Here is a 25,757-nt window from a genome sequence, read left to right on the forward strand (position 1 = left end):
TCTGTCTTGTGAGCAGCGTGATGCTAAGCTGATGAGAATGAAATCAAATACACTGGACACGCAGAGGGAGAAACACCAGTTTATCTGACAGTCAATTAGACATCTTTAAAATTTACATTACAGGCACAAAAATAACGTTATATGATCAAACTACAGCGAGAGTAAAATGAATTCATGATGGTAAGAACTGACTTCCACTGTGTATCAACTGAACTTAAAACTGCGATTTAAAGTGATCGCAACGCGCAAAGAATATTTAAATGAAAACAAATTAACGTGTAATCAAAGTCACATTATACTGTCTATTTATGAACATGACTCCAGTGAATCTAGTGAATTCGTGTAAGAAGAAACTAGTCTAGTAGTGAGACAGATGACATCAGTTAAAGAGATCACCCAAAAAATTAAAATTCTGTCATCATTTACTCATTTTCATGTTGTTCATAAACTGTATGGTTTGCTTTTGTTTATCCTTTCTTCACAAAACATAAAGTGACAGTCTGAGTCATTGTATGAAAAAAACTATTGCTATATGTGTCTGATCTTTTCTTTAACTTTATGTTTAACCTTTCAGAATTATATGATTTTAATGGAATTTATTTTGTTGTGTTTTGCAGGTTAAACGTACAGCTCCTACTCTGCTCACCAAAATGTGCTGCCTTTTAGTGCTGCTCCAAAGGGGAAGCTTGTCACAAGCCATTATCTAGTTAGCACCTATACTAATGTGGACGCTTTCTCTGTGGAGATGGAGGAGGAAGACAGATCTACAAAGCGACAGGAAGCTAGAACACCTCATCGTCCATTTGAGGATGAGAGGCCTCTCTTCCACAGCAATCAGACGCCACCAGGACCTTCTGAGCCATTTTTGCTGCCAGGAAGTGATGTAAAAGTTCCGTACACCATCAATCGCTATTTACGTGACTACCAACGAGAAGGCATTAAATTCATCTATCATAGCTATGTTAAATCTAGAGGATGCATCCTGGGTGATGATATGGGTCTTGGGAAGACCGTTCAGGTAAATGCACACAAATTTACTTGTTACAGTGTATAGAATAAAGTCAGGACTGCTCACTTTTCCTATTTCCTTTGTTCTTGTAGGTCATCGGCTTTCTGGCTGCAGTTCTGCAGAAAACAGGTACATGGAAAGATGTCGAGAACAACAGGCCACAGTTTTTGCTGTCACAGAAACCATCAGAACAAGTGCAGAAGGTATCAGCTTTGTTATGAATATGAGATCTAATATTTCCTCATTGGATGATTTTTGTATAATATTGCATTAAAATTTGTATTGCTTTTATGCTTGTCTCTATTCAGGTTTTCCTCATTGTGGCTCCGCTCTCTGTTCTCTACAATTGGAAAGATGAGTTAGACACGTGGGGTCATTTCAGAGTGGTGGTCGTGCACGGTGTGAGGAAGGATGAAGAATTGGCACGTGTGCAGAGAGGAAGATGTGAAATTGCTCTTACAACTTATGAGACCCTTAGACTCTGTTTGGACCAGTTCAACAGGTAAATTATCGCTATTGAGTGTTGTCAAATCAAATCAAAATCAAATCACCTTTATTTAAATACCGCCTTTAACAATACAGAATTGTGACAAGGCGGCTGTACAGTATTAAATAGGAAATAGTACATCAACAATGCAAAAGGCAACAGTAAACACTCAATTTTCAGGTAAAGGTAGTTAATCAAATACAACAAAATAAAATACAGTATTGTCTGTTCAAAGGTTTGGGGTCAGTAAGACGTTTTATGTTTTTTTTAAAGAAGATTCTTTTGCTCATCAAGGATGCATTTATTTGATCAAAAAGCTGTAAAATTGTGAAATATTATTGCAATTTAAAATAACGATTTTCTACTTTAATATACTTCAAAATAGAATTATTTCTGTGATGCAAAGCTGAATTTTCAGCATCATTACTCCAGTCTTCAGTGTCACATGATCCTTCAGAAATCATTCGAATGTGCTGATTTATTATCAGAGTTAACTAACAGATGTGCTGCTTAATTTTTTTGGAACCTTTGATACTTTTTTTTAGGATTCTTTGATACATAGAAAGTTAAAAAGAAAGCATTAATTAAAAATAGAAATCCTAATATTAATGATTATTTCTATTCTATTATTTCCTAATAATAGAAGTCTTTACTATCACTTTTTATCAATTTAACACACTCTCTCTGAATAAAAGTATTAATTTCTTTCAAAAAAAGAAAAAAATGTACTGACCCCAAACTTTTTTTTTTTTTTAAAGTATTTCGTAGAATCCAGAAAAGAAGTGTCACAGATTCCAAAAAAAAAAAAAAAAAAAAAAAAAAAAAAAAAAAAAAATCGGGAGCACAACTGTTTTCAACATTCATAATAATTTATCATATGAGAATGATTTCTGAAGGATCATGTGACACTGAAGACTGGAGCAATGGTGATGAAAATTCAGCTTTGCATCAAAGAAATAAATTATATTTTAAAGTGTATTAAAATAGAAAACTCTTATTTCATATTGTAATAATATTTTATAATATTATATTTTATGATATAATATTACAATATTATATATCTTGATCAGCAGAAAATACTTACAAAACGTAAAAAAAATGTGTATATACAGTGGGTACGGAAAGTATTCAGACCCCCTTAAATGTTTCACTCTTTGTTATATTGCAGCCATTTGCTAAAATCATTTAAGTTCATTTTTTTTCCTCATTAATGTACACACAGCACCCCATATTGACAGAAAAACACAGAACTGTTGACATTTCTGCAGATTTATTAAAAAAGAAAAACTGAAATATCACATGGTCCTAAGTATTCAGACCCTTTGCTCAGTATTTAGCAGAAGCACCCTTTTGATCTAACACAGCCATGAGTCTTTTTGGGAAAGAAAGTTTTTCACACCTGGATTTGGGGATCCTCTGCCATTCCTCCTTGCAGATCCTCTCCAGTTCTGTCAGGTTGGATGGTAAACGTTGGTGGACAGCCATTTTAAGGTCTCTTCAGAGATGCTCAATTGGGTTTAAGTCAGGGCTCAGGCTGGGCCATTCAAGAACAGTCACGGAGTTGTTGTGAAGCCACTCCTTTGTTATTTTAGCTGTGTGCTTAGGGTCATTGTCTTGTTGGAAGGTAAACCTTCAGCCCAGTCTGAGGTCCTGAGCACCCTGGAGAAGGTTTTAGTCCAGGATATCCCTGTACTTGGCCGCATTCATCTTTCCCTCGATTGCAACCAGTTGTTCTGTCCCTGCAGCTGAAAAACACCCCCACAGCATGATGCTGCCACCACCATGCTTCACTGTTGGGACTGTATTGGACAGGTGATGAGCAGTGCCTGGTTTTCTCCACACATACCGCTTAGAATTAAGGCCAAAAAGCTCTATCTTGGTCTCATCAAACCAGAGAATCTTATTTCTCACCATCTTGGAGTCCTTCAGGTGTTTTTTAGCAAACTCCATGTGGAGAGGCTTCCGTCGGGGCACTCTGCCATAAAGCCCCGACTGGTGGAGGGCTGCAGTGATGGTTGACTTTCTACAACTTTCTCCTATCTCGCGACTGCATCTCTGGAGCTCAGCCACAGTGATCTTTGGGTTCTTCTTTACCTCTCTCACCAAGGCTCTTCTCCCCCGATAGCTCAGTTTGGCCGGACGGCCAGCTCTAGGAAGGGTTCTGGTCGTCCCGAACGTCTTCCATTTAAGGATTATGGAGGCCACTGTGCTCTTAGGAACCTTAAGTGCAGCAGAAATTTTTTTTGTAACCTTGGCCACATCTGTGCCTTGCCACAATTCTGTCTCTGAGCTCTTCAGGCAGTTCCTTTGACCTCATGATTCTCATTTGCTCTGACATGCACTGTGAGCTGTAAGGTCTTATATAGACAGGTGTGTGGCTTTCCTAATCAAGTCCAATCAGTATAATCAAACACAGTTGGACTCAAATGAAGGTGTAGAACCATCTCAAGGATGATCAGAAGAAATGGACAGCACAGCACAGTTAAATATATGAGTGTCACAGCAAAGGGTCTGAATACTTAGGACCATGTGATATTTCAGTTTTTCTTTATTAATAAATCTGCAAAAATGTCAACAATTCTGTGTTTTTCTGTCAATATGGGGTGCTTTGTGTACATTCATGAGGAAAAAAAATGAACTTAAATGATTTTAGCAAATTGCTGCAATATAACAAAGAGTGAAAAATTTAAGGGGGTCTGAGTACTTTCCGTACCCACTGTATATATATATATATATATATATATATATTTTTCTATGTTTTGTTTTCATTTTTTGTGTTTTTTTGTTTGTTTGTTTGTTTTAAATATATTTTAAAATGTGTAATTTATTCCTGTGGTGGCAAAGTTTTTAATAAATCTGCAAAAATGTCAACAATTCTGCGTTTTTCTGTCAATATGGGGTGCTTTGTGTACATTCATGAGGAAAAAAAATGAACTTAAATGATTTTAGCAAATTGCTGCAATATAACAAAGAGTGAAAAATTTAAGGGGGTCTGAATACTTTCCGTACCCACTGTATATATATATATATATATATATATATATATATATATATATATATATATATATTTCTTACGTTTTGTTTTCATTTTTTGTGTTTTTTTGTTTGTTTGTTTGTTTTAAATATATTTTAAAATGTGTAATTTATTCCTGTGGTGGCAAAGTTTAATTTTTCAGCATCCATTACTAAAGTCTTTATTCTAATATGTTCTAGAAATATTTCTTCTTATTATTAGCATTGAACCTGTTGGCTGCCTAATATTTTTGTGGAAACTTTGATGCATTTTTTTTTTTTTAATTCTACTGACCCCAAGCTTTTGCAAAGAATTATATTTCAGTTATATGTGGTGTATTTCACAACTGTTACTGGCCAACATGATTATTTTTTTAATCATATTTAACCATTCATAGTACATTGGTCAGTGTAGTCAGTGTAGTTTTCAAAATATTTATTTTTCTGCCTTTCTTTGAAATCGAAAAGCAAATTATGTTGACTCATCTTTTTCACATTCAAAAGTTTGGGATCAGTAAAACTTCTTATGTTTTTTAAAGAAGTTTCTTATGCTCATCAAGACAGCGTTTATTTGATCAAAAATACAGACAAACAGTAAACTTATGAAATATTACTGCAATATAAAAAGCACATTTCTATTTTAATATACTTCAAAATAGAATTTATTTCTGTGATGCAAAGCTTAATTTTAAGCATCATTACTCCAGTCTTTAGTGTCACATGATCCTTCAGAAATCATTCTAATATGCTGATTTATTATCAAAGTTGGAAACAGGTGTGCTGCTTAATTTTTTTGGAACCTGTGATACTTTTTTCAGGATACTTCAATAAATAGAAAGTTAAAAAGAAATTAATTAATAATTAATTAAAAATAGAAATCTTTTCTAATAATACAAGTCTTTATTATCACTTTTTATCAATTTAACACATTCTCTCTGAATAATATAATGTCTTATTTGGTTTTGTGCAGTATTGATTGGGCTGCTGTTATCGTTGATGAAGCTCACAAAATAAAGAACCACAAGTCCCAGATCACTCAGGCCATGAAGGAGATGAGATGTAAAGTGAGAGTTGGACTGACAGGAACAGTCCTTCAGAACAACCTGGAGGAGTTGTGGTGTGTTATGGACTGGTGAGACACTCAGAAAGCATTTCTGATTTTATCCCTAAATGATTTGCTTATGTTCCGATTGGATTTAGATGGTGCCTTAGAATTGTTACGATAATGATAATTTCTCCTATCATTCACTTTCATGTCACAGGGCCATTCCTGGATGCCTTGGTTCACTGGCGGGTTTTAAAAACAGGTTTTCAGACCCCATTGAGCATGGGCACAAGCACACCGTGACAAAAAGAGCTCTTGCAGAAGGTCGTAAAGCAGTTCAGGACCTTGCCAAAAGACTCTCACGCTGGTTCCTCAGAAGAACAAAAGCCCTCATCAGCGATCAGCTACCTAAGAAGGATGATCGAGTGAGTAGTTCAAGTCAAATGAACCAACTGAATTAACATGATATTTGATAACGCAAGCTCTAGTATGAGCTCATTCTGATCTCGTCCCTCTCCAGGTAGTCTACTGTTCTCTCACAGACTTCCAGCGGACAGTTTACCGTGCCGTGCTGGACTCAAACGATGTGACCCTGCTGTTGCGGAGCTCAGGAAAGTGTCACTGTGGGAGTGGCCGTCCACGAAAGAAGTGCTGCTACAAACTGAACGCAGACGGAGTGCCGGTCAGACACTTGTACTTCAGTTATCTGGCTATCCTGAGAAAGGTGGCCAATCATGTTGCACTACTGCAGTACAAAGAAGGAACCAGTAAAAAGCAGGTTAGTAATTGTTTGTAGTGGAAATTTGTTGAATAGCAGGATTGTCAGACATCTGATCTCACCATCATCCGGTCTGTTTCTGGAATGACATGAAGACACAGAATAACTGAAACAGTCTAAATCCAGAAGAACTGTTTCAACATCTCCAAGATGTTTCAAGTAACCTACCTGCAAAGCTACTAGGGCAAAAGCTACTTTAAATGCAAAGGATGGTCACATCAAATGCTGATTTATTTTAGTTAATAGACGTTCATTGATAAAGAAAATCTATTTATGACATTGTTTTTGACAGCATCCTCATTTTATGTGCCTAACTGCCTAAAATTTTAACAGTACTGTAGCTTTGTAGGTATAGGTCTCTTAAAGCATCTTGGAGATGTTGCCACAGTTCTTCTGGATTTAGTCTGTCTCCGTTTTTTCTGTTTCTTAAAACGGACTGGATTGAATGATGGAGAGATCAGATCTCTGTTTGCACAAGGAGTCTGAAAACAGCCTGTGCTTCATACAAAAATCTCACTGGATTATTATAATTAATGGCAAAATGAATGTTTAGAAATGTAAACTGATATTTCCTACTGACACACTACAGCAACAGACTGACTTTAACTGACTTTAAACCATTTTTAGCTGATGAAAATACTAGTAGCCTAAGACTTTTGCATGGTACTGTACATAAATATGTTTATTCGTGGTTCAGCTTCACCTACAGCAGAAGGGATTATAAGGTTTTTTTTACAAACCTCTGCAATCACCTTTCCTAATAATGTGCTAGTTAGCAAGTTTCGCGGCTAAACGTGCTAAATGTAGCTAAAGTAAACAATCTCTCAAAGCAGCTCGTCACTCCACAGAGAGAAGAGAGGGGCGGGGTGAGCAGAGCTCATTTGCATTTAAAGGAACAATCCATCAGAATGGGATGATTTTTGCAGAGCTCATTTTGACAAGGTAAAAAGGGTGTTGTTTTACACAACCATTGAGAATTTTTAACCAAAGTATATTATAGACTTTTCATTAAGACCCTAAAGAATCATATTAACTTGTGGAAAATGGGCATCCGATGACCCCTTTAAAAAGACATTTACTGAAAGGGGTCACTGTGAACAGAGCTGTTTTTGACAGGGTAAAAAGGATGTTGTTTTACATGACCATTGAGGAATTTTAAGCAAAGTATGTTGCAGACATTTCATGAAGACCCTAAAGAATACCAGCTTGTGGAAAATGGGAATCCGAAACCATTAAACCATGTAATGTGACCTTAAAAGTAATTTCTTTTAAAAAATAGAATCTTACTGACCACAAAACTTTTGAATGTTTATATGTTGTTCATCCATAAGCGTAATTTACGGGTGGGACGGGTGGGACATGTTCCCACCACTTTTTACCAGGGTCGATATTGTCCCCAACACTTTTTTTGAAACATCTCACTGCAAGGACGTGCCTGATGCAGATGATGAAACATATATGATATTCTTTTCTGTTAAATAAGCTGGAATCTGTTGTTTTTAAATCATGCTGCATTGTTCGCTGCAATGTTTTTATTGACAGAACGTTCTCACTTTTGCACAGTCCCACACACCAGCGCTTCAATCTATCGCTTACATGTTGCAGAGACTATCTATTCATTCCGGTTAAATCGCAAAACAAAACACAAATTGTGTCCCTGCTCTACATATACGATCACTGATAAACATCTCTAATTTCAATAAGGGGAAAAAAATTAGACATGGCTAGATTAGAACCTAAAACCACCTACACGCCTAACGCAAATTGTACCACTAGACTGTTTAGGAGTACAAATGTTTATTGCATATTTAATCTAAGCATTTATTCACTGATGTGAAGAATTTCAGGCCCAGTGCTGTCCTATCATAATAAAGGCAAAAATGTCCCACCTACTTTTTTAAACAAAGTTACACCACTAGGTTCATCCAATCAAATCAGTACAACAGGTTTGATTGTATGTATCACGTAGTAATTTTGGAAAGGCTCTGTTGATCAAACAAATATTATCATTATTATCTTTATCTTTCTCTAAGTTTTTTTGTTATTTTTTCCAACCGCAGGAGAAATATGTGGCAGCCATTTGTGAGCAAGTTTTTAGGAAATTTCCAGATTTCACAGAGAGGTGCAAACAAGCAGCCTTTGAAGCAATGTCTGACCCCATGTACAGTGGAAAAATGAAGGTGAGGCACTTTTTCTAATGATCAAGAACCAAAGTTATATCACACAATAATTGTATGTTGGAATGGAGTACTGGGCTTTTTTAGTTCTAATTTTTACTCCATCCACCGTTTTCATTGGATCCACTAAAGGACAATTAAATGAATATTTTGTCTTTAATTACTCACCCATATGTAGTTACAAACCCGTAAGACCTTCATTAATTTTCAGAACACAAATGAAGATATTTTTGATGAACCCTTTCAGACCCTTCATAGACAGCAACGCAACTGACAAGTTCAAGGCCCAGAAAGGTAGTAAGGACATCATTAAAATAGTCCATTTGACATCAGTGGTTTGACCTTAATTTTATAAAGCTATGAAAATACTTTTTGTACAAAAATAATGACTTTTTCAACAATTTCTTCTTTTCTGTGTCAGTCTTCGATGTGCATTCACAATAGTAACGCATGAGTGCTTAGCAGCACCACACTGCACGAATGTGCAGCAAAGATTGACACTGACGAGAAGAAATTGTTGAATAAAATCATTATTTTTGTTTTCTTTGCGCACAAAAAGTATTCTCGTAGCTTCATAACATTATGGTTGAACCGCTGATGTCACATGGACTGTTTTAATGATGTCCTTACTACGTTTTTGGCCCTTGAATGTGGGTCTGAAAACTCTCAGATTTCATCAGAAATATCCTAATTTGTGTTCTGAAGATGACCGAAGGTCTTACGGGTTTGGAACAACATGAAGGTAAGTGATCAATGACAGAATTTTCATTTTTGGGTGAGCTGTCCCTTTAAATTTTCACTCTAAATTCATAAACACAAATGAGCTGAAAAACATTTGCATATGATGGAAAATTGTTGAGTCATTGTTGAGTGTATGATCCTAATAACTGTAACGTGCAGCTAAACATACTTTTCTGTAGTTGCATGTTACAGTTATTAGTATCAAGGGTGCTCAAGCTTCAAACGAACAGCATAGAAAAGTTGCTTTGCCAAGATATCTTCGTTTCCAGTCCGTTCTGGATTTTTCCCTGGCAATATGGAGATTAATAAACCCTCTTGTGGCTAGCACTGGCCCTGAGCTGTCTTCCCTCGCAGGCTGTGGATACACTTCCTTGAGAAATAACAAGGACAGTATTTAACGTTTCTTCAGGCCTTCCTTTCAAAGGTTTCCCCCCTCCCTTTAGCCGGAGCATCTTGAGGGTGCTGTTATTGGCAGATACTGAGTTACTGGCATCCTCACAAGAATGGCCGCTGGTTTCTGAAACATCAGCAATAGAAAGAAAAGACACAGCCCGCTCTGTTAATCTCTACCCAGTGGTCGCTGACTGACGTGTTAAATCTTGTTTTCTCATTACGATTTAAATGAAGACCCTTGTGTTTTCACATGTTATGATAAGCAAGATTGTCTTTGCACCAGTCATCATTTTGTGAAGCATGTCCTGTTTGTCTTCCTGTTTCAGGTTCTGCAAAAGCTACTCAACCACTTTATCGCAAAGAAAGACAAAGTTCTACTCTTCTCTCTTTCCACCAAGGTGAGGTGGTTTCAAAAATTTCCCTTATATATACATTTATATATTATATATGTAATTACTTTCAATTAATTGACAGTCCTAATTTAGTACATGTGAATCAAGTAAAGCAAACCTTTCTTTATACTTTAACAGCTGTTAGATGTTCTAGAAAGCTATTGTATGGCCGAAGGTCTGGAGTACCACAGACTGGATGGAAACACCAAGTCTAAGGACCGAGTTAAGATAGTGAAAGAGTTCAACAGCTCTCGGGATGTCAACCTGTGTCTGGTGTCTACCTTGTGAGTTAGTTCAGAAGACATTATGTTTCATGATCCCTATTATTTGCAAGATCTCCCATAAAGTTATGTCAGCATGATTCATAATGACTGATTCTCATGTTTCTTCTCTAGGGCGGGTGGGCTTGGTCTCAACTTCGTTGGAGCGAATGTTGTCGTGCTGTTTGATCCAACATGGAATCCTGCCAATGATCTTCAGGCTATTGACAGGTGAGCAAACCTATAAGAGAGGAAATAGTCATTTAATTAGGTGTTCATATTTCACAACAGCTTGCCAGAAAGATGAAGAAGTAAGTTTTGAATACTGACAATCCTTTTCAAAATTATGCATCAGTAGATACAATATTGCTCCAAAGATTCAAAGAAATTAATACATTAGTTTAGATGCATTCAAGTAATCAAAAGTGATGGTAAAGAAATTCTTAATGCGACAAAATTTCAAATAAATGCTGTTCTTTTGAAGTCCTGGAGAAAATCTATCGTGGTTACACGCTCATGTGGCTTTGCTGTGTTACGTGGTCACAAAAACGTAATGTTTGCGTGCGTTTTTAAGTATTGTGGTTTAAAAAAAGTGATTTTACACCATTGAAACACAATCAGCTCATTTCACTATATGTACATGCTGTCTGAGAGACTTTCTGAGCGCTGTCAGAGAGGCACGCACACGTGAAGACGGTGTTCATAGAGTGTTGGAGTATTGAACAAGTTATTTTTGGTGCTTTATAGGCCTTGAACGGTTAAATACACACACTTGTATGTGTCAAAATGCCCGTCTCTGCAAGTATCCTTGTAAACAGTAATTGAGGTCTTAAGTGAAAGCAAACATCTGAGAAAGAAAACACATGTGTAACATTATATTGAATCCGGGCGGCTCTTAAAGTGACAGCAGTCTGATATTCCAGTCATTCATGTTAATCACAACAAAAGAGAGAAAACCTCTCACTGCTCTTGACTAAATCCCTTTTTTGTAACTTTAATAAAAAGAAATATATATTTAATTTACACAGTGCAGTGAATTATGCATTTTATTTTTTTGTCCTTGTTCTTGCTTATAAGCAGTTTCTTATTCTTATTTAATTTGTTAATTTAGGCTAGTATTAGTTTTATGTGATATTGACACTGGTGACAATAATTATGAAATTTCTATGGTATCAAAAATTTTGATATCATAAAGACCTCATTTAGAGGAGATCTCCACTTCCAGAACAACAATTCACAAATAATGTACTCACCCCCTTGTCATCCAAGATGTTCATGTCTTTCTGTCTTCAGTCGTGAAGAAATTATGTTTTCTGAGGAAAGCATTTCAGGATTTTTCTCCGTATAATGGACTTCATTGGTGCCTTGATTTTGAACTTTCAAAATGCTGTTTAAATGCAGCTTCAAAGGACTTGAGACGACTCAAAATGAACGAATCGTTCAAGAACGACCCATCACTAATTTGTAAAATCGTGGACACACATTCCAGAGCCTGTGCTACACAAGCTTTTGTGCTTAAAAAGTATAAAAAAATTATTTTTTGGGAAAAAAAAAAATCATTTTGCTAAATAAGACCCTTCTTCCTTGGCTGGGATCGTTTAGAGTCCTTTGAAGCCACATTTAAACTACATTTTGAAAGTTCAAAATCGAGGCACCAATGAAGTCCATTATATGGAGAAAACTACTGAAATGCTTTTCTCAAAAAACATAATTTCTTTACAACTGAAGACAGAAAGACATGAACATCTTAGATGACAAGGGGGTGAGTAAATTATTTGTAAATTGTTGTTCTGGAAGTGGTGTTCTCCTTTAAAGCAAAAGTAATTATATCGTTATATATATTGTTACTGTGAAATAAAATTACTCATATTGTGGTATAAGATTTTAGTCATATTGCCTATCTCAGACTGTACACTTAAAGTTGTATGGAATTTATTGTGTGGACCTGTAATTCTTTGTTTTCTTTTACAGGGTGTATCGTATTGGCCAGTGCAGGGATGTGACGGTTTTTAGATTTATCTCTTTAGGAACGGTAGAGGAGATCATATACCTGCGCCAGATTTACAAACAGGTATGTTCATAAAAATTAGACGTAATACTGTTTATCAAAGTTATATGAAGATATTATACCTGGGTGTATATTTAAACCCATTAAACAATTAGTTCACTCCTGAATTAAAATTTTCTGATAATTTACTCACCCCCATGTCATCCTAGATGTTCACTTCTTTCTTTCTTCAGTCAAAAAGAAATTAAGGTGTTTAAGAAAAAACATTCCAGGATTTTTCTCCATATAGTGGACTTCAGTGGGGATCAGTGTGTTAAAGGTCCAAATTGCAGATTCAGTGCAGCTTCAAAGGGCTCTACATGATCCCAACCTAGGAATAAGGGTCTTATCTAGCGAAACGATAGGCCATTTTCTAAGGTCATCTAGCTCTACGTCCACAACTTCATGCGTTACATGATTAACGCACGATGTAGGCGGAAGTACCAACCCAGTGTTTAAAAAGCGAACATGCAAAGAAAGTCAAACGCCCTTTACAAAAAATATAAAATGCAGATGTCAGACCATTTTGAAGTAGGAGGAGAGTTTTTTGCCCTAACCTACCTTTTTGAACCAAAGTACACAGATGAAGAACTAACTGCGCGTGAAGTCGCGAACATGCATCACAGAGCTAGTGCAAGATGAGCATTTGTGGTTAAAAAGGTATATACATTTTCGTTATTTTTCGTTTCGCTAGATAAGACCTTTATTCCTTGGCTGGGATCTTGTAGAGCCATTTGAAGCTGCATTGAAACTGCAATTTTGACCTTCAACCTCCTGATCTTTATTGAAGTTCACAATATGGAGAAAAATCCTGGAATATTTTCTTCAAAAACCTTAATTTCTTTGCAACTGAAGAAGGAAAGACATGAACATCTTGGATGACATGGAGGTGAGTAAATTTTTAATTTAAAGTTGCACTTTTTATTCTGGAGTGAACAAGTCCTTTAAGACATCCTTGGATGTTCTTGCAGTTGTAGCCACATACTGAAATACCTTTAGTTTTAGCTACTTAGCTGAAATAATGTAAATCTAACTCTAATGTAAGACCTTGTTCGTTTTTCTACTTGATTAACAGCAACTTCAGTCATCAGTCGTAGGCCAGGAGAATGCTAGACGCTACTTCGAGGCTGTTCAGGGTACCGACGGGCAGGCAGGAGAGCTGTTTGGCATCCGAAACCTTTTCCGTCTACAGACTGATGGCACCTGTCTTACTCACCGCATCCTAGAGGTAGGAAGACAAAAATATTGCAGTAGTAAATCCTCTTTGGGTCAGCATTCCACTCCTGTATATATCTGTATTTGATATTTGTTATATCAGTCAGTTGTTGCAGCCCTATTCTTCATGTAGGTTTTTAGTGCACATTGTGGATTCAGAGGAGCATGTGGACACTATCCAAAGAGTTTTTACATATCCCTAATGACATCCTTTTAATGAACTGTTTATTTGAAATGAATTCCTTCTCATTGACATGATGGGAATTGCGTGTTTGGTTCACAGAGGGAGGGCCGAGTGGAGGTGGGGATCATGACGGCCAGAACTCAAGCTCTGGATGAGAGGCTGCAGGAGCCAGTGAGTACCTACCCTTTCACAGACCCGTGTCTGAAGCCTTTCATTTTCCCAGCCATCCCTCCCCTCTTCTTTCCCATCATCCATCTGTTCCCACGGCATGACAGGCGAACACATGGTCATAATCAACCCCCTCTCAAGCCCAATGGTGAAGACCACACAGAAACGTACTATCTATACCACATTTATTTACTCAGCAGAGGCCTTATCTAATTGTTCTTCTGGAAAGAACCTCACACATTGTTTTTCTGAAGAGGATGGGCACTGACTGCAGCGTCGCGGCTTGTTAAAGTCAATGCTCTGCTGAAAACTGGATGTCGCTATCAATTACAGTGTGGTAAAGTTGAATTTGGTGTGTTTTAGATGTTATCGGTTAAAACGGTTATATAATTTCAATATGAATTGATGTAGAATATAAATTGATCTAAAATATGGCTTTTTCTTTCGGTCGAGACCAGTGTTTCCAACAAGGTTCTGTTTGTGCAGCATTTTAGTTGTATTGTAATTGTTGCATTTAGAAAAGATGAAACCATAGCAAGTCATTTTGGCTGTTATTATATTATTTTATTTTATTTTATTTTATTTATCACCCAGATAGTTTAGACCACAAGCTTAAACATAACGTGTTTGGAATTACAGCTTTTCTGTTGTGCAATAGCAGAAAGCTATTGTGTGTATATAGGTATATTGTGTATATTATGGAAAAAAGGGATATAAATTGTATAAATAATAAATATAAATAAATATATTATTGTATAAATATTAAAATATAGAATATACACTAGCAGTCAAAAGTTTTTGAACAGTAGGATTTTTAATGTTTTCTCAAAGAAGTGTCTTCTGCTCACCAAGCCTCCATTTATTTGATCCAAAGTACAGCAAACTGTAAAATATTGATATATTTTTACTATTAAAAAAACTGTTTAAAATGTAATTTATTCCTGTGATCAAAGCTAAATTTTCAGCATCATTACTCCAGTCTACTCCACATGATCCTTCAGAAATCATTCTTAATATGCTGATTTGCAGTTCAAGAAACATTTTTTTTTTTATTAGTTTCAATATTTAAAACAGTTAAGTAATTTTTTTTCAGGATTCTTTGATGAATAGAAAGATCCAAAGAAATAAAAAGCTTTTGTAACATTATACACTATATATACACAATATCTTTTTTTTGTTTTGTTTTTTGTAACTTATAGAAATTAATACTTTTATTTAGCAAGGATGCTTCAAATAAAAAAAATTCTATTTTAGATAAATGCTGTTTTTCTAAACTTTCTATTCACCAAAGAAGCCTGAAAAAATTTTACTCCGCTGTTTTCAATAAAGTAGTAATTATAAATGTGTTTTGAGCTGCAAATCAGAATATTAGAATGATTTCTGAATTATCATGTGACTGTGATGATGCTAAAAATTCAGCTTTGAAATCACAAGTATAAATTACATTTTAAAATATATTTAAATAGAAAAGAGTTATTTTAAGTAAAGTAATTTAAAATAGTAGTACAAATATTTCAGACTTTTACTGTTTTTGCTGTACTTTGGATCAAATAATTGCAGGCTTGGTGAGCAGAAGAGACTATTTTAAAAAACATTCAAAATCTTACTGTTTAGAATGATATATAAAGATTTTCTGTTGCAAATACAAATAAATTGATATATAACAAAAATGGGAATACAACAAAAAGGGAACAAATAAAAATAAAAATGATCAAAAACTTAAAAGGGGTCATTGGATGCAAAGTTCACTTTTACATGCTTTTTGAACATTAATGTGTGTTGGCAGTGTGTGTACAAATCTACCCTATAATGATAAAAATCCATGCAGTGGTTTTTAATTCATCTGTAAAAATAATATCCCCTTTTTTTAAATCGAGCCATTCTCAGATGCATGTCGTTGTGGCGTCACACCAATAGAGGCCGCTCCCACGATAGTTGATTGACATGAGCTCTTACCTCAAACCCGCCCTACATCAGCTGTAACAGTCCAACCTCCATTGTTTCGATGCCGGAGCAGGGATGTAAGTTAGACAAGAATGTTACCGATTGAGCTATTGAGGTGTTGTGTTGCTGGATGTAATAATGAACATAGTGGTCGTCATTTACTCCCGACATCTGAGCCATTGAACATGTAGTGGATTACATTTGTTTGTAAAGGGAATGCGCCTCCTAATCTACATATATCCGTCCATGTTCGCGCAAATCATTCGTGAGCCAGCTTCACTTACAGCAGAAGTGAGTATAAGTTTTTTTTTTAATAAATCTTTGTGATCGCCTTTCCTAATAACGTGCTAGTTAGCAAGTTTAGCGGCTAAATGCGGCTAAAGTAAACAGGCTCGTCACTCCACAGAGAGAAGAGAGGGGGCGGGGCGAGCAGAGCTCATTAACATTTAAAGCACCCTCGACCAGAACAGGATGATTTTTGCAGAGCTGATTTTGGCAAGGTAAAAAGGGTGTTGTTTTACACTACCATTGAGAATTTTTAACCAAAGTATATTGTAGAATTTTCATTAACACCCTAAAGAATCATATCAACTTGTGGAAAATGGGCATTCGATGACTCCTTTGAAAGCAAAAATGAAACTACCCATTTAAAGAGCAACTCACTAAACTTTTGTATCTTTATTTTTCATATTTATATACAAATACTTAAAGAAATATTGAAAGTTAAACAATACATTTTCAGCAAAACACTAACGGACCATCTTGATTTACCTCAGGATCTTCAGTCAGCAGATGCTGCTACTGAGAAAGCAGGTGGATCAGCAGGTGCTGGGTTTAAACCTGCTGGGGTGTTGGACTTCAGCAGTGCAAGTGAAGATGAAGATCCCTGCTGCTCGAGGTCCAAGCCCTCAGAAACACACACAGGAGAAGAAGGGGGAGCTGGTACTACCTGCATTGGCAATATGGGCCTGTATGGTCTGCTTCAGAGACAGATGGCTCAGAGACAACGTCAGGAGATGGACAGCGATGAGGACTCTAGTAGCCAGGATGAGGACAACTGTGAAAAACCCACCATGATTAAGGAACAGACATCCAAGACACGGGATCTGTCCGTTCAATCAAGGGAAGGGTTGGAGGAAGTCACTGCAGAACAACAGAAAAAATCAGCAGACCTTGAGCTCCTTCCAACAAGATCACAGAAACACAACAACGACAGCAAGAATCATTTTCACAAAAGGGTGAAGTTTGTAGAAGAAATACCTGAAGATGATCTCGAACGTTTTTTTTCATCAGAAGATGAAGCTCCCCAGGAAGGCATCAAATGTGTGAAGGGTCCTTCTCCTCAGGACAATAAATCAACTGACAGATGGTCCTCAGGGAGGGACAACACTACTCAAAAATCTTTGGGAATGAAGAGCCGAAACTCACTGCAAACATCAGGATCTGACAAAACCCAATCCAGAGATGAAGATAAAAACAGAACACTGGACTCATTATTAGGTAGAACATTTAATAACTTGGACTATTCAATGAGTATCATCTTGTATAATTAATTATCACACACATAATATATAAGTAATCCAGAAATAGATTTAATCAAACAATACACATTTAAGAAAAACAACGGTTTAATAACATTATAGTTCAGTCAGACTGTGTTGTGTTTGAGTCAAAAAACAAGCAGATGACAAATTTGGACATTTTGAGGAGATTGAACTCATCTTGAGATTGTTCCAGTGCTCTTGTAGTAAACCTCAATGTATTTTTTGACTTTTCTGACAGGTGGACTTCAGCATGTGAGCTACACCCACTCTAATCAGAAGATAGTGGGCTCCAGCAAAGCAGAAGACCACCTGAGCCGTGCTGCCGTACGAGATGTGTTTGAACTCAACAAGCATTCACAGCAGCTGGCAAACCAGCTTCTGGACTCATCAGAGGTTTCAATGTTTTTTTTAATTTATATTTAAATATATATATGTATGTATGTATGTATATATATATATATATATATATAGTTGCTGCACATTTTGTATGCAGTATTTTAGTGCAACTAACAACAGTATTTTAGTATTTAAATTTATTTTAAAATAAAATAAAAAATATAAAAAGAAAAAAAAATGTGTTTAAACAACAATTTTATTTTTTTGCACAACACAATTTCAGTAACAGTTTTTACACTTTTGCATGCATTTTTCCAGTGCGACTTTAATATTATAACTTATTAACAAAATATGTTGAACTACATTGCTGTTCAAAAGTTTGGGATCAGTAAGACTTTTTATGTTTTCTTTTAAGAAGTCTCATATGCTCAAGTTCCATGTATTTGATCAAAAATACAGGAAAAAAAGTAATGTTCTGAAATATAATTGCAATTTAAAAGTTTCTATTTTAATATACTTTAAAATATCATTTATTTCTGTGATGCAAAGCTGAATTTTCAGCTTCATTACTCCAGACTTCAGTGTCACATGGTCCTTAAGAAATCATTCTAATATACTGATTTAGTATGTTGGAAACAATTGTGCTGCTTAATATTTTTGGAACCTGTGATACTTTTTTTCAGGATTCTTTGAGAAATAAAAAGTTAAAAAGAACAGCATTTATTCAAAATAGAAATCTTTTCTAACAATATGTCTTTAATATCACTTAATATCAATTTAACACATCTTTGTTGTAAAAGTGTTAATTTCTTTCAAAGAAAAAAAGAAAGAAACACAATTAATGACCAGTAATGACTTTGAACAGTAGTGTATATTGTTAAAAAAGATGACTATTTTAAATAAATGCTCTTTTTTTATTCATCAAAGAATCCTGTAAAATGTTTCACGTTTAAAAAAAAATTAAGCAGCACAATTGTTTCCAACACTGACAATAAATTAGCATCACAAGAATAAATTCTATCTTAAAATATATTAAAATAGAAAACCACTACTTTAAACTGCAATATTATTTCACAATATTACAGTTTTTTCTATATTTTTGATCAAATAAACAGCCTTGATGAGCAGAAAAGACTTTTTTAAAAACATTAAAATTCTTACTGATTCCAGTCTTTTGAATGGCAGTGTACATGTTGTCAAAAACTTAAATTAAAACAGGCAAATTTGTTAATGTAATGAAGATAATTTAATATGAAGATATTGTTTTTGCATGTTTTTTGTGGTACATTAGTCTTTTTATCTTTTAATACACTAAGCTCTCGCTGGAAAATCACAATTCTCCTAAAATATAATTTCTTTCACTGTGGTGCAGGAATCACTGCATTACACAGAATGTTAGTTGCTTATATTCTTTAAGATGTTGCAAATTAAAGCCAGTTCAGCTGTTTTGTACCTGACTGTTTAAAATGATCCTTTTTTAGTGTAAATCTATTGCAAATGCAGATCTGATATGTGCTATATTTCAGTGTAGCACACAGCATGATGTGATGTTTTGTCCTTCACATGCTTTTCAAAAATTATATAATAATTAATTAACACATTCATTCCAGATGAAGTTTTTTTTTTGGTTGATCAATCCAGAATTATTAGGGGAAAAATCATGATTTTAGGGGAAATTTTAGAGCCCGATTCTAACATTCTGTGTATTTATTGTATTGTAGAGCCAAGCATCTGATCACGCACTCAAAGATCACATTGATGGAAGTCAGACACGGCAGGAATATGACAGTCACCTAATTAAGCATCCGGTCACACACACCATCAAAACCTCTTACCGCCAGAAAAATGTCACTGTCATTGTGGGCGAGACACCTAGTAGCATGTGCAGGTAACTCTATTTTCTACTTCAAAATGCTTTGCTTTTCTCCTCACACAAGGATCCGGCTCTCCGTCGGCTTCGCACAAAGCAAATAATCGTGTCAATTGTGCTAAAAACACAAACGCTAGAACAGCAAGTCAGTGAAAGGAAATTCCTGGTAGCGCAGGGCCATGTGCCAGTTCTCCCCACAGCTATGGTGTGCTGCCCCCGCCTGGCCCCCGGGGCTGCAGGATTGAGGGAAGACCACCCCGGAGTCCCTCTCACCCACCCATTTCCCAAGTCATGAGCAAAACTCCCTCTTTATTCTGTTTTTCTCCTCAGAACAGTCTCATAAATGTACTGTTTGTTCATGTAATGGTGAAAACACACACACGCACACACGCAAGTATATACTCTTTTCCTTGATGAACTGCTGTAATGTGATTCAACTCCACACAGACACATACTTAAGGGTCTTGCTTCATAGATAGCTTTTGCTTTGAAACCACAAAGGGTGGCAACCACCATTAGAAGCTACGCCACAAGCAGCTTATGAGCTCTTTCAGTTTCAAATTACTAAGGTTTTCTTTAAAGACACTAACGCTGAATAGTCTGAGTTGATGTTTTGTGCTTTAAAAATGGATTTGGGGTTCGCCTTTTAATTTCTATTAGGGATAGTTAACCCAAAAATGAAATTTCTGTCATCATTTGCTTACTCATCTGTATGTCATTCCAAAGCTGTATAACTTTGTTTCGTATGCAGAACATAAAGGAAGATATTTGGAATAATGCTGGACATTTCTTCAAATATCAGTAAGATAAAAAGTCATACAGGTTTTAGACAACATGAGGTTGAGTAAATGCTGACAGAATCTTAAGTTTGTGGTGAACTCTTTCTTCAAGAGCGTGTTTTATGTTACGTGTTTTGTAGCTTTTAGCGTTAAGCAAATCTTCTGGTTCTTATTATGTTGTAACTTATGCGCTGTGGTTTAATGATATAATATACAGACTGTCGTAAACGTGCTCCCTGCCTGTATTTTGCAATGCATGGAGTAGAAAACAATCTCTTTAGAACACTACAGTACACTCAATTTTAACTAAACTGCTCATTAATATTTCAAATTCCAAGTTGTGTGGTCTAATCAACTTGCAGGAACATTCAGGAACAAAAAACGGCAAATAATATATGAAGAGCCCTGTAGACCCTCATGACTGTGTGTCAAGGCCAATAAGTCTCTTAAAGGGGTCCTATTATGCTTTTTCACTTTTTAAATATTAGTCAGTGTGTGGTGTGTATGTTTGGGCATAAAAAATATCTATAAAGTTACAAGTCTCAAGTTTCAAGAACTACAACGAACGGCTCGTTTGGACTATCGGGTGTTGTGATGTCACATAGCTCATTAGAATATCATTAAAATAAACCCCACCTACAGAAATTCGAATGGTTGGGGGGTTGGTCAGGACAAAGCGGCAGATTAGCCTAACTTTAGCGATGCAGCGTGAACAACGGCTTCAACGAGCTGAGATAAACACAAGCATTGACTAGAGTGGCCGCGATCAGCCCTGGTGGCTGTGTCAGAGCTGTAACATACCACAGATGTGTAGTAAGACATTTATTAAACATAGTGTAGATAGCTTCACTTATAATGCAAGTGTTTTTTTTTAAATGTTAACGTTCTTTGCTCATTTATTTTAGCTGCTTTTTGAATAACTAAGGAAATGTAAGCATTATAATTCATTAATTAATTAGTTAGTTGGTAACTTACAATGTTTTTATTTAATTGTTGTCATGTTAAATACAAATTAATTCATATTAAAAACATTAGGCTGCTTCTAGCCTTATGCTGGAGCTGGTTTCGGGCAATGAAACTAAGTATGCAAATAATTAAATTGGCACAATAATATCACGTATAGGTGATCTCACAGGCTGACGATAAGACCCAACACTACTGTAGTGTCAACTATACCTTAATATGTGACCCTGGACCACAAAACCAGTTTTAAGTCGCTGGGGTTTATTTGTAGCAATAGCCAAAAATACATTGTATGGGTCAAAATTGTTGATTTTTCTTTTATGGCAAAAATCATTAGGAAATTAATTAAAGATCATGTTCCATTTAAGATATTTTGTAAAATTTCTACTGTAAATGTATGAAAACTTATTTTTGTATTAGTAATGTACATTGTTAAGAACATAATTTGAACAACTTTAAAGTCAATTTTCTCAATATTTAGATTTTTTTGCACCCTCAGATTTCTGATTTTTAAATAGCTGTATCTCAGCCAAATATTGTCCTATCCTAACAAACTATACATCAATGAAAAGCTTATTTATTCAGCTTTCATATGATGTATAAATCTCATTACGACTGGTTTTGTGATCCAGGGTCACTTATATCTTTAACTATAATGAAGCAGATAGAACTTGCTGCTTTGACAAGGGGCGTGGCAGTACTGAAACACCATCTAAGCTGTTCGCCAATCATAACGCACTGGGACAGCTAACCAATTACAACACATTTAGTTTTTTTGGAAGGTGGGCCTTCATCAAAGCCGGAACTAATCAAGCCATTTGTGCCAGGCTGGGAGAAAGGTATAATAATGGTATAATAAAAAAAAAGTATAATAACATAATGTAAATTATGTGAAAAATAATGCGTTTTTGGAACCACCAAACATGATAGCATGTTCTAGTACACCGGCAAAACAAAATCAAGACTTTGTAAAAGAGCATAATAGGACCCCTTTAAAGGATTAGTTCGGTTTCTTGATAATTTACTCACCCCCATGTCATCCAAGATGTTCATATCTTTTTTCTTCAGTTGAAAAGAAACTAAGGTTTTTGAAGAAAGCAGGATTTTTCTCCATATAGTGGACTTCGACTGGAGCCAGTGGCTTGAAGGTCCAAACTGCAGTTTCAGCCAAGCTCCCAGAATAAGGGTCTTATCTAAAGAAATGATCGGTCATTTTCTAAAAAAAATAAACAAATAAAAGTATATACTTTTTAACCACAAATGCTTGTCTTGCACTAGCTCTGCAATGTGTGGCTATGACTTCACGCATTATGTAATCATGTTGGAAAAGTCACGCTTTTGTACCCCAGGTCAAAAAGGTAGGGTAGGATGAAAAACTCCATCTCGTTTTTTCCTCCAACTTTAAAATCGTCCAAAATTTTTACGTGGGTTGGTACTACTGCCTATGTCACGCGTGATCTTTCCAACATGACTGTATAATGAGCAAGATGAGCATTTGTGTCTGAGTTTCTTAAAAAATTACCATTTGTTTTTCAAGATAAAATAAAATATTTTCGACTGAAGAAAGAAAGACTTGAACATCTTGGATGACATGGGGCTCTCTCTAAGATAAGTTGATTTGTGTCATTAAGATGTTATTTGGTCTTGCAGACAGCAGGTGGAAGAAATGACTCAGTTCTTTGGATTTGACTCTGTACGGGATTTTGCAGAAGACATTCTGAAAAACAGTTCAGAGCAGAGACTGAGCCGATTACGGAGCTTCTACAGCCAGAAGAGCCCTGAACTCAAGAACATCATCAAAAAGGCCTTTCTTAAACCCAACATCGAGCCAGAGCCTTATAAACAAAGACCTACCTCAAAAAGAGCCCACCCAAACTCTTCTCTTAAACCTCAAGTTGAAGTACCAATCCCTAGGGTTGAGGATGGAACAAAAACATTGAAGAAAAAGAAGACGGTTGAAACAGAAACCTCTGAGGTTCACCTTCATTCCAGTACAGACCTCATAAACAATAAAATGAAGATGTCCTCCACAGGCAAATTCTCATCATCAATTTCTGGACATGTTGCTCAAAGCGGTAGCACCAGTGCACTAGTAGAAGAAAGTAAAAGCAACATTACTAGTTCCTCACAGCCTTTCAAGGACAAGGAAGGCCCATCACGGTCATCTCGCGTCTCCACAGATGGTTGTGTTGCATCAGACTCAACCCAGACTAGCAGCTCCTCACAAATCACCGACCTTTTAGGAGACACATCCATCCTGGATGACTTGTTCAAGTCAAAGAGGAAAACCGTAGACCAACCTAAAGATGTGAAAACATACACATATACAGAAAGAGCAAAAAGTAGAGGAAAGGACTTCTGGGACATTTTGAATGAGGGGAACGAGGAGAGCATTAACAAACTCACGGATCTGACAGAGGTGGAGAAGATCTGTAACAGTGTCAGTATCTCTACAAAGTCTAGGAGTAATGAGGAAACTGAAAGCTCTCAACTTTGGAGAAAGAATGAGAAATTTCTTTGGAAACATTAGGTTTTTTTTAAAATTCTTTGAACATATCTTTTTTTTTTTTAAAAAAAAATATATATATATATTATTTACAATGTTATGTTTTATTGCAAGGGCAGGCTTTATGTGCATTTTTTTTTTAAATTTCTTTTTCATTATAATTTTTTTTTTTTTATGTTTATTTGTATTTTAGGATTCATGCTTTTATTCTTGTTTTTTTATGATATTAGAGTTCATGTTTTTATGAAGGCACAAGGATGTAATTTAATTTGTTCACATGAAAGGAAATGTAAATAAAGAAAAAAAGGGAAAAAATATTAAAATAAAATAACATTGACATAGATGGTTAATTGGTGGTTTTGTTACAGATTTTGAAAATTGGAAAATCTAAGAATGTAATGTGTAATTGTTATGGATTAAAATGAATATAAAATTAGTATTTTTTTTTAATAATGTACACAACTAGTCAAAAGTTTTTTAATTGATTTGTAATGCTTTTTTTTTTCTTCTGCTTACCAAGCCTGCATTTATTTGATCCAAAGTACAGCAAAAACAGTACAAATTTTGAAATATTTTTACTATTTTAAATAACTGTTTTCTATTTGAATATATTTTAAAATGTAATTATTATTAAAATGTTATTATTATGTTGAAAACAGCTGAGTATAAGTTTTCAGGTTTCTTTGATGAATAGAAAATTCAGGAGAACAGCTTTTATCTGAAATATAAATATTTTTATTTCTTTATCATCACTTTTGATCAATTTAAAGCATCCTTGCTAAATAAAAGTAATAATTTGTATGATTTCTTGCCCAAAAAAACAAAACAAAAAAATCATAGAATAGAAAAATGTACTCAACTATTTTAAATATTGATATAAAAAATAATAATATGATAATAATAATAATAATAACACTTTTAAAAATGAAGGTGCTTTAAAAGGTTTTTCACAGCGATGCCATAGAAGAACTTGTGACACTGAAGACTGGAGAATAATGCTGAAAATTTAGCTTTGATCACAGGAATAAATTACATTTTAAAACATAATCAAATAGAAAGCAGTTTAAATAGTAAAGAAAAAAATCCCCACACAGCCACCTCTTGTTTGGTTCCAGGCAGCTAAATGGCTTAAATAGTTGGTGGTCTTGGACCTCAGACCAAAAAGTGGCGTAAATAGTTTTGAAGTAGTGTAATTGCTTTGATGAAGTGGCATAAATCTCTCTCGCTGCAGTCTGTCTTTCATGGAAGCTTAACGCTGGTGCTGCTCGTTTCATCTCATCTGCTGTGAGTCGAAGAGCTCAGCGCCTGTTGCTATCCTTATTACAGCTGCGTATTAAGTCTTCAGTGCATTAGCGGTGGCACTACAAGAGAAATGACACGTGTGACCCGCAGCTGTCGTCTCACATCACTCAGCCGTTGCACTGAGGTAAACAGAGGGTCTCAGGGGGCGAATGGATGGGATTTTCACTCTTGATCTGCTCTTAAATGCTGAAATTAGAAAGTGTTGATAACCATCGATACAAATGAAGAGAAGTTGGGGCTACAGCAAGACAACTCACATGGTCGCCAAACTTCTGGGAGGTAGAACAGGGATGGCATATCATCCTCACGCAACATTTGCCTTATTTGTTCGGATGGTTGGTTCACAAAGAATGAATGTAGATTCTTATCTGTACTGTAAAGTCTTTTCAAAACTCACCAAAAGGAGTGGACTACAAATGGTTTCTAAATTACTGTAAGTTCCTAATAATCTGTAGGTACCAGAGGAAACTTTGTTAATTTCTTTACCAGGTTTTTGTAAAACACTGTATATTTATGTATGCCATTCAAATAAATGCAGCTATAGAACACTTGTTTTAAAAAAAAAACTAAATAAAAAAGAACTACTTATATTTTGCATAAACATA

The 25,757-nt window shown here is 35.5% G+C and overlaps 1 protein-coding gene across 1 annotated transcript; it reads left to right on the top strand.

Annotated features, from left to right (window-relative positions):
- Positions 1 to 24,191, top strand: ercc6l2 (excision repair cross-complementation group 6-like 2). The gene is made up of 18 exons (XM_051118058.1): positions 1 to 180; positions 618 to 1,018; positions 1,102 to 1,212; positions 1,318 to 1,511; positions 5,479 to 5,640; positions 5,771 to 5,978; positions 6,074 to 6,331; positions 8,392 to 8,511; positions 9,969 to 10,040; positions 10,173 to 10,318; positions 10,430 to 10,525; positions 12,266 to 12,365; positions 13,417 to 13,569; positions 13,840 to 13,911; positions 16,629 to 17,352; positions 17,635 to 17,789; positions 19,454 to 19,620; positions 22,995 to 24,191. Exons 2-18 carry the CDS (start codon positions 746 to 748, stop codon positions 23,872 to 23,874), a joined length of 3,891 nt encoding a protein of 1,296 aa, XP_050974015.1. The 5' UTR covers positions 1 to 180; positions 618 to 745; the 3' UTR covers positions 23,875 to 24,191.
- Positions 24,192 to 25,757: the final 1,566 nt, after the last annotated feature.

Source organism: Labeo rohita, chromosome 8 (assembly GCF_022985175.1).
Source record: "Labeo rohita strain BAU-BD-2019 chromosome 8, IGBB_LRoh.1.0, whole genome shotgun sequence".
NCBI classification, from domain to species: domain Eukaryota; kingdom Metazoa; phylum Chordata; class Actinopteri; order Cypriniformes; family Cyprinidae; genus Labeo; species Labeo rohita.

Coding starts and splice junctions, on each gene's coding strand:
- ercc6l2 (XM_051118058.1), top strand. CDS start 746: ATGGAGGAGGAAGACAGATCTACAAAGCGACAGGAAGCTAGAACACCT. Junction 1,213..1,317: donor CATCAGAACAAGTGCAGAAG/GTATCAGCTTTG, acceptor GTCTCTATTCAG/GTTTTCCTCATTGTGGCTCC. Junction 19,621..22,994: donor ACACCTAGTAGCATGTGCAG/GTAACTCTATTT, acceptor TTGGTCTTGCAG/ACAGCAGGTGGAAGAAATGA.